This window comes from Terrapene carolina, unplaced genomic scaffold, assembly GCF_002925995.2.
Source record: "Terrapene carolina triunguis isolate 2854851 unplaced genomic scaffold, T_m_triunguis-2.0 Scaffold497, whole genome shotgun sequence".
Lineage (NCBI taxonomy): Eukaryota > Metazoa > Chordata > Testudines > Emydidae > Terrapene > Terrapene triunguis.
Genome location: NW_020664848.1, coordinates 31,618 through 41,805, shown reverse-complemented (window position 1 = coordinate 41,805; position 10,188 = coordinate 31,618). Strand labels below are relative to the sequence as shown.

Sequence of the window (10,188 nt, the reverse complement as noted above, 5' to 3'; positions counted from 1 at the left end):
TTAATGGTAAAGCTGGTTTGTTCTGCAGAAAATTTCAATGAAGACTAAAAAAATATTCACTTTTGTTGAAATTTGCACTGGAAAAAAATGTTTAAAAAAGTTTAAACTTAAAAAAACCTTTAAAAAAAGCTTTAAAAAAGTTGTTTTTGGTGTTTGACAACTGGGAACTGAAAATTCAGACAAATCTGAAAAATCTTGTGGCCAAAAACTGTAAAAAAACAACAACAAACAAATGGAAAAATATTCATTTTTTAGCCAAACATTTTGGGTTTCTGAAGAAAAATTGAAGTTTTTTTTTTTCTAGGAAAATGGGGACTTTCTGCCAAAAAAATTGAAACCCTAATTTTCCATCAAAAAATGTTTTCACACACATTTGTTGACCAGCTCTAGTTAATAGCAATTCCTTGCCTCACACTGGGAGCTTGTGAGGAGAAATGTGTCAGTCTGTGGAGGGTGAAAGAAATGAGGGTCATGGAAAAACCAGGCTAGGTAGGTGAGATCCTTCTAAAACTCGCTAAATGGAAGCACAGCCGATCATTATACATCAGGCCTAACTACAGAGGTGATATGGGGATCATTCATTGCATTCGATTTCCTGCTGCATGGGAAGGTGAAGAGATGACAGCAGGTCTCTGAGGAATTCCCATCACTCCAGATTCCATCTGTCCTCTTTCCTTCCACTCCTGTAAAGAGAGAGCAGGATGAGAGGGTCAGTTCATTGTTTACAGTACAGTCAGGTCTGGAGACCCCAGCCAGGATGAAGGATTTCAGCGTGCTGGGTAGAGAGCTAGGAATGGGAAGATAAAACAGAGCGCGAGAGATGGATAGCTACTGGCAAGGAAAGCTGGATTGACAGATGTATGGATAGTGGGTATGATGGATAGATGCTGTTTATGGGGTTGGATGGATAGAGGGGTGTGTACGGGTATAGATAGATGTGTAGACAGTGGGAAGGAAAAATGGGTTGGCGAATAGATGGATAGTGAAAAGGATGGGTGGAGATGAATAAACAGATCCTGGGAAGGAAGGAGTGATAGAAAAGATGGATCCTTAGATAGATAATACAAGTGCAAATGAAGGATAGAAGGTAATAGGTAGATAGATGACAGATATTGAGAAGAATGGATTGATAGATAATAGAGACTATGAAGCCAGGATAGACAGATGATAGGAAGAGAGATACTGTGGAGGGAAGGATGGACAGATGGATGGATAGATTGGACAGAGAGAAAGATGCTCTGGAGAGGAAGATGGCTAGATAGCTACACAGATAGATGCTGCTGAGGAACGGATGGATGGAGAGAGAGATTAGAGGGTGAAGGAAGACTGGCTGGCTGGATTACACAGATCCCCGAAGCCTTCCCCATCCCACTCACTTTAGCTTTTCCACAGCCAGATGGTCAGTAGCAGGTTAACCGCCACTCCTTTCACAAAAACGATTCTCAGGCCCAGCAGCGTGAATGACAGGAGGTTCAGCTTCTCGTCTGTAAGATAACAGGAAAGCAAAGGTCACAAAAGATGACATACACACACGCTACGGCTTCTGATGTCTGCCTCACTCCTGGCTCTTACTCGGGGGCTAGATTCAGCTGGAAACTACAAGGAATGAGATGACATTGACCCTACCAGAGACTAGCTGATCCTGTTCACAGATGCTGGGATTTTCACAAGTTGGGTGCCCAACTCCCTTTGAAAGTCAGTCTCTAACTCCCTTCAGCCCACTTTGAAAGTCCCAGATGAAGCTCTTTGCCTCAGCAATTCCATGCAGCAGAGAGTTCCACAGGTTAAAGAAGTGGTGTCCCTAGCCTCTGTTTGCCAGAAGCTGGGATTGGGTGACAGGTTATCATCAAGTGATCCATGCCCTGTCTGTTCATTCCCTCTGGGGCACCTGGCATTGGCCACTGTCAGAAGACAGGACACTGGGCTAGATGGACCTTTGTTCTGACCCAGTCTGGCTGTTCTTATGGTCTTATGTAAGTGCTTCCTCTTATCAGTCCTAGCTTTATCCTGGACACTGCATCCATACCTGTCTCAAAATTGTCATCCATCTCTATCATCCCGCAGGTGTCACCTGTAAATAAAAATACCCATCAGCTATTAATAGAAATAATCAAAACAATTTAAATTCACACAAGTATCTGTGTCTTTGTATTTAGCATGTTTCCAATGGCTGTGCTAAGGGGCCAGTTGAGAACCAGGCTCCAGCGCGCTAGGTGCTGTGCACACACGGGCTAAGGTTCAGAGTGTCACAGATTGTATGGCTAGAAGGAATATGAGATCATCTAGTCGGACCCCCTGCATAAGACAGCCCGAGAATTTCGCCCAGGCCCCCCTGTATTGATCCCAATCGTGTGTTTGAGTAAAGCATCTTCCAGAGGGACCTCAGGCTTGGGCGGACCCAGCCAGAGCGGGAGAATCCAGCCCTCCCCTGGGGATTTTGTCCTAGGGCTTAATCACCCCTGCTGCTAGAAAGTTGTGCCTCAGATCTCATCTCGGCTTCTCTGGCTTTCGTTTCCAGCCTGGGGTCCTTGTTGTGCCTTTGTCAGCTGGGTGAAAGAGACCTCCAGGACCCTGTGCGTTCCCCCTCCGACACTACTCGGGCACTCTAACCAAGCCACCTTGACCTTCTTTGTGGGTAGAGAAACAGACTGAGCTCGCTGCAAGGGAGCTCCCAGCCTTTCCAATGATTTCTGTAGCTCTATTCCGCACCCTTTTGAAAGGCGGATGCCGGAGCTGGATGCAGTACTGGGCTCCGCCATGCTGTGTACACAGGTCAAGCCACCCCCCACCCAGGCCGACTCACAACTCCTCTGTAACAGGGTGGCATGCTCCCTGGGCTGCCGAGGCTGGGGCCGAGCCCACCTGAGAGGTATTGGGAGTCATGTGGAAGCACTAGGAGGGCCCAGCTGGGGGAAGGGCCAGAGGGAAATGCCTGTGGGAAGCCCCTCAGTCACTGGGGAAGAGCCTGGCTGCAGGAGAGGCCGGAACGTTTTGTTTCTGGTAAAGAGTTTGGAAGGTCAGTTTGGAGAGTTGTGACCCCGGCAGGAGTGGGCTAACGACTGATCCAGCCAGAGGGCTGAGCCACCTGTCAAAGAAACCCCCACAGCGCTGCAGTGACCGTCACAGGGGCGGGGGGCCGCTAGCCCCGCCAGGAGCTACCCCGCTGCATGTGGCCAGGAAGGGACGCCTCTGGGCGAGCAGGGCACTTGGTACCATGTCCGAGAGGGTATTAGGCCGCACTGGGAGCTGATGTTTGGTTGCTTGTCCGCTGTGACCCCATAATCCCTTTAAGCCTTGCTGCTCTCTGGGATACAGACCCTTGTTCTGTGGGGGTGGCCTGCGTTCCTAGATGTATAACTCTGCCTTCGGCTGTCTCAAAGCACGTTTTATTTGAATGGGCCCGGCTGGCCAAGTGAACCGGGGTGCCCTGGCCGCCCCCTTGTTTACCACTCTGCCAATCTTTGGGTCACCCACAAATTTTAAGAACAGTGATTTTATATTTACTTCCAGGTCATTGATAAAGAGATTTAATGGCATCTTGCCTAGCACAGGTGCCTGTGGACCCCTACTGGAAACAATTCCATTCACTGATGATTCCCCATTGACTTCCAGCGGGACTTGGGTGGCTGACTCCTTTAGACAACTCTAAACAACATCAGCAATTACATCACAAGACCCATCATCCCCGCCACCAGCTCATCCATATCTCCCACATGTCAACAAGAACGGGTCATTTCATTGGTCACCACCAACCAGGGACCAGAGCCCAGCCTGCAGCCTAGAGATCACCTCCCCGCCCCCACATTTACCTTCCTCATCACTGTCGCCCATCTTGAATTCTCTCGTTTTATGTTTGGCGATGCAGTGAAGCGGCTTCTCTTCTCTCCAAAGCACCGTCCCATAGCTTGCTTCCGTTTTTCCGCTGTCTGGGTCTTTCACCTGCACAACGGAGCCATTGACTTGTGTCATATCCTCGTCTGAACTCCCAACTGAGATGTCCTCAGGGGCGAAGTCCGTGATAAGGCAAGCTGACGACTTTCCATCTTGGGACTTCAGTTGGTAGATAGAAGGGTCAGAGTCTTCGAGATCTGTGAAAGAGAAAAATCACATGGCCGGGGGTCAGTAACCACAGTCCTTGCATGCCTCCTCATCTAAATCTGAAAACCAGGCCTTGCAGCAAGAGACTTAAGATAACCTCCTCTTGGATAGACTAGATTGGGCAAGGGGCAACTTCACCCCAGTCTACACAAGGAAGAGATTTCTGATAGTAGGCAGCCCTTTAATCTAGCAAAGGCTGAACAAAATCATAGATTAGAAAGCCAGGCACTGTTCTAATCTAGTCTGACCTCATATATTACATGGACTGTAAGAGTTGACTGAATTAACTCCTGTTGGAACTAGCACATGTCTTTCAAGAAAAAGAGCAACCTTGATTTAAAAATTTCTCCTCCTTACACCTATTCGAATACTAGTTGATAATTACCCTATAGACATCATCACTTCAAGCTATGGGCGTTTATGTTTTTTTTAATCTTTCCCCAAAGGTTAGACCCTCTAGCCAGCGGCTCAGTTGTCTGGCTTTTCTCTGCGTTCCCTTCATTATGGGTTTGGGATACCCAGAAAAGTCACTTTTTCACCCTCATTCTGTACGGAATGTGTCCTGGTGTGGTGTGGTGTGGCAGTTCCACTCTCTGATCTCTGCTCATGGATAGCTAGATTTCAGTTTTGGACTATTTGGGAGACAAGGATATGTCTTACAGAGGGAAAGATGGATGGATGGAGAGAGAGAGAAACTGCAGAGGAAATGATGGATGGATGGATGGTTGGGTAGATATTGGAGGAGTGAGGATCAATGGGTAGATCTCAAAGAGGAAAGAATGGATATGGTTGGGCGGGTAGCTAGCTAGCTATCACCGGAGAAAGGCCAGGTAGATTCTTCATTAGTGTTACAGTTAATCATTATTTGCCTGACTCTGTGCTCCGTACTCCAAACCCTTGACTAGCACTAGCAGAGGTGGGGGAGGGGCGTGGTGGTTTTTTCAGTCCCTTTCTGACTGTGCAGGACTTTTGCAAATGGCTTATTGAGCAAATAACAATTGGAGGCTGGTTTTGCAGAGTGCAGAGCCTGTGACGCGTTTGTTTCTCAAGCTTACTCGGCGCGACCGGGGACTTTGTTCTAGCTCCGAAGGCCGATTTCCTGTAACCGCCCACAGAATTCACACCTCGCTCTGAGACTCTGCAGGTTGTTTTGGTAAATCGGTGCTATTAGAACCGCAGCCCTATCGCCCCCGTTTCCTGTTATTCTCTATGCCTAAGTGAACAGAGGGCTTGTTGGAGCTGCTGTGTACTGGTATCTCTGAGGTCCTTTATCTACAGAATGGGTGCAGGATGGACAGGGCTGGTCCAAACTGTACCAAACCTCCTGCCAACGGACCTCAACTTTCCACTGCCAGGGCCTTGCCTAGACGTCCCAGGGAAGTCCAGGGACCATTCAGTCCTGGAGCCGTCCCTTGGGAGGCCAGCCCCAGTGGTGACTCAGAGGTGAATGCCTGTTCAGTTGCAGCCTCGGACCAAATTTGTTCCACGCAGGCCAGCGTAGAAAACTCTCAGCCAGAGGTGTGAGGATCGGTATCTGATTGCCCATCCTCCCCAAGCCAGCTATTCCCTCAGCCTCGCGCTGGATTGGTACGAGTGTCCTAGAAGCGAAAGGCATCAGATCCTATCCCCTGACACCACCGGTCCCTCTGGATGGGAATCAGTGCCATGGACATCTGAAATGCCCCAGTTCCATTCCCCCAACTTTCCTGATCCAGCCGGTCCCCTTGACCTGGGACTGGATTCCAACTACCGCCCCCCCAGCTATGAAAAGCCCCATATCCCATCCCAGATCGGGGCCAATTGAAACCAGCACCCCCTAGAGACGAAAGGCCCTATATCCCATTCCCTGCCCCACTGAGCCATCCATTGTACATGGATTTTGCACAAAGATGTATACTACGAACATATCACCTTACTTACTAGCATTTATTATTAGTTTGGTCCCACTCCCAAAAGTGATTTTGTTATTTCCTCCATCATTCACACTCAGGGAAATGGCATTGCAAGAACAATCCCATGCCCTACCCCAAACCGTTAAAGGGCTGACATCCACCTGGGGCACAGTTAAACTAGAGCTGGGCAAATCACAGATTTATTTTTTTTGGCGGGGGGGGGGGGGGGATTCATTGGTCATTTTGAAAAGTCAACCCAAAAATGGTTCGTTTGGGGTCAGACTGGAAATGAAAAGTTTTGGTGAGTGGAAGAGTTAAAAAAAATATTGGGGTTAAACTAAATGTTTCAGTTTTGTCCAAGTGAAATGTTTTGTTTCAATTTTGCCAAGTATCGGGGGGAGGGGGGTGGCCGTGTTAGTCTGTAGCCATAAAAACAATGAGGAGTCCGGTGGCACTTTAAAGACTAACAGATTTCTTTGGGCATAAGCTTTTGTGGGTAAAAAACCCACTTCTTCAGATGCATGGAGTGAAAATGACAGCTGTAGGCATAAATATAATATATTTATCTATAACACTGGTTCTCCACTCGTAAGGTAACTCCCTTCTCTTCATGTGTCAGTATATGATGCCTGCATCTGTCATTTTCACTCCATGCATCTGAAGAAGTGGCTGTTTTACCCACGAAAGCTTATGCCCAAATAAATCTGTTAGTCTTTAAAGTGCCACCGGACTCCTCGTAGTTTCAATTTTGACCACTTTTTAAAATGATTTTTGAATTTATTTAAATAAAATTAAATTAAACATTGAAACAAAGTTCTTTCAGACTGAATAGTCAATAATTCATTTCAGAGACGTTGAAATGAAACACTGGGTTTTTTTCCTTCAGTTTTGGGTGGTTTTCTCTTTTTCCAAAGAACCATTTGGCACAATTGACAAACTCACGAAATGCTAAGCACTGTTGCAGACTCTGCAATTTCTACCGAAAAAAGTTTCAGAAGAAGAATTTCTCCCCGCTCTGAGTGCGTTAACCGTTGATGCAGAAAGAAATGTAGTGTCCCCCTCATTTCTTGTATTCCCCCCGCCCCCCAATTTTCTGTGCTTTAGAATCTGAAGTCATCAGAATGCTGCATTTGTGACCTCACAGTGTGGCGCGATGGAAGTGATTCTAATGGCACAACATCAGCGTTGTAACCTAACTTTTCAGCTCCTATCTGGCGCCCTGCACCATACTAGCCGCGCTGCTCAGACAAGTTCTCCTCCCACACCACTCAGCGGTATTCCCACTCCGGGGGAAACTGAGGCTCAGCTATTGTATGGCTGGATTTTCAAAGGAGCACAAAGGGAGTTAGGCATAATTAACCCCATTGGCATTCACTAGGATTTGGTGCCTAAATCTCTTTAAAATTCCCGGAGAAAGTGACTTGCCCACAGTGAGCCTGTGGCAGAGTTAAGAACTGGCCACAAGTCTTTGGGGTGCTCTTTCCCCATCAGACCCAGTGTCCATATAGCCCAGGGCCGGCTGCTTCCCAGGAAGATACAAGTGGGCTGTCATGGCTGGATCATTATACGTATTGATACTGGGTGTTAAGTTCCTTTATGCTTTTCAAAATACCTTTAAAAATCTGGCCCTTATGAGACAATTTTCCCACAGCAGAAGTTTCTTCCTAAGGAATTTGTTAAACTCACGGGGGAGGGGGGAGGGGAGATTCCTTGGAGGTAACTTTACATACATGCACAGGCTGAGAGTTTCAACTTCCACAGAGTTGGGACCTGGGTGCCTAACTCCTTTAGGCTACATGCACACAAAGGACTCCTAGTGTTGGCGCAGCGGACATCAGCAAAGGTGTGCTTTGCCCCAGTGTAGCCAACCCACCCCTCTGAGAGGGACAAGCTCGGTCAGTAAAAGTGCAGCTTTGCTAGTCTAACCGCATCTAAACTAGGGACTTCGCCCAGCCCAGGGATCATAGCTCGTCACGCCCCGAACCAACAGCGCTGGGCCAGCCCAAGGCTGCAGTGTAGACCTGGCCTCTGGCTCCCCAGCCATACATTAAAGGCAGGAAGGGATCACAAAATCATCTAGCCTGCTCTGTATAACACAGGCCAGAGAACCCCACGCAGGGACGCCTCCATCAAGCAAAACAACGTCATCCCCTTTGGGAACAAATATTTGAGCTGGTACAACATCTCCCATCTTTTTTTGAATTGCTTTTCAATGAAATGAAAATATTTAAGGAATAAAGTTCTGCTTTCGTTGACAAACGTTGGCATATTTGTTGAAGAGCCATAAACCTGAAAACAGTTTTGGGGTTTTTTGGCGTTGTTTGTTGTGGCAAAATCCCAAACTGTTTGTTTTCAATTAACCATATTGGGTGGCCCAAACCAAAACCAATGGGGGGGGGGGTTGGTTTTTCAATGGAAACAAAAAGTTTCTGAAAAATATTTAGATGAAGTTAAAAAAATTGCTGAAACTTTTTTTTTTAAACAGGGACGGGAGGAAAAACCCACTTCCTGACCAGCTCTAAAAAATATACTTCCCAAGCAGTGCCCAAAAGCTCCACTTAGTGAAGTGAGGAGGGGGAGGGGGGAGAAAATGCACATAAAATAGAAGATTTTTAGGTTGATCTAGAAAAGTCAAAAGAATTTTTTGGCCTAGATTTGGTTGCTTCAGGAGCTGGACACCTCATTCACATTAAAATCCCTGGTTAGAAAAGAGATGATTTTACAAATCTCGGCCCTAATGACTATTTTAATTAGGAAACTTACTTGGAAGTACTAAGAGTTCTGTTCCAGCTCCAAAGGTCACCGTCCTAGACCCGGTATTCCCACCCCCGTCTGAACCATTACAAATACTCTCCTCCGAGAATGAGTCAGAGAAACCACTCAGGGAAACTCTCCTTTCAGATAGCACAGAATAGTGACTTCAGGATGAATGTGGTGGTTTCTCTGACTGTTCTCTCAATCCAGGTGCTTACATAGGTTCCCACTTCATAGTATCTGGCCCCTCATAAAGTTGAATGGAGTTGATCCTCACAGACACCTGAGTGGTAGTGACTTGAGTTTCATCAATTTCTCTATCATTGCACTCTGGTTCCATCCTACGCTTTTCATAGCCTGCCTCTCTGGGTCATACTCACCTGGGTTGACCCTCCGCCTACTCCCTCTTCCGAATGTGAGCTTGTCATTTCCCCATCATCATTCACACCCCAGCAAAGGCCTTTACAAGCATCCAAAACTGCACTTACATATTCCAGTGTTTCTGCCCCCAAATTACATGTTCTTAGTGCCAAAGTAGGAAACAGTCTAGGTACACTAGCTGAAATTTTTCATTCAAAATATTTTAGTTATTTGGCCATTTCATGAAAATGGATATTTACCCCCCTCTCAAACTGATTCCTCCCCCCCTTTTTTCAAAAAAAAAAAAAATCAGTTTCAAATTTTACTAGGTCTCCTCCCCCTCCCCCCGCAGTTTTCATTCTGACGTTTCAGTTTTCATCCAACGTGTAAAATTCCCTTTACCAATTTGGAAACATGCTGGAAAGAAGTTGTTTTCTACACTTTCCAGTTTTGAAAACATTGTTTAAAATCTCCATGGATAAACTGTGCTCGCTCTATCTACCCTCAATCATTCAGCTCTGGTTCCAGCAGAGAGTTCTCCTAGTCTGCCTTTCTCATTTCATCTTTGTGGCTTGACCGCCAGCGTGGTTCCACTTCCAGATAGAACCCGAGAGCCTCCACCTCTGTATTCCACACTCCAGGGGAGCTTTTCGAGACCTAGTTCCATTTCCTGTAGTTTAGCCCTCGGTTACTTCCTTCTATAGATACCAAGTGGAGGTGCTTGAAACTTTTCTTTGCTATCTCTCTTCCCCATTTAAATATGCCTGATTTTCAAACTTGGAAACACTGCCCTAGATTTTTTTTCAACCTGTCAGGGATGGTCTAGACCAGTGGTTCCCAGACTTGTTCCGCCGCTTGTGTAGGAAAAGCCCCTAGCGGGCCGGGCCGGTTTATTTACCTGCCATGTCCGCAGGTTCGGCTGATCGCAGCTCCCACTGGCTGTGGTTTGCTGCTCCAGGCCAATGGGGGCTGTGGGAAGCGGCGCGGGCCGAGGGATGTGCTGGCCGCTGCTTCCCGCCGCCCCCATTGGCCTGGAGCGGGGAACCGCGGCCAGTGGGAGCCGCGATCAGCCAAACCTGCCAAC

At 47.1% G+C, this 10,188-nt stretch overlaps 1 gene segment (V, D, J or C); it reads right to left on the bottom strand.

Moving 5' to 3' along the window:
* Positions 1–390: 390 nt before the first annotated feature.
* On the bottom strand, positions 391–9,172 carry LOC112108089. The segment is given in 6 exon segments: positions 391–683; positions 1,377–1,484; positions 2,027–2,071; positions 3,810–4,088; positions 8,754–8,841; positions 9,125–9,172. Coding segments are annotated over 5 exon segments (567 nt in total).
* Positions 9,173–10,188: the final 1,016 nt, after the last annotated feature.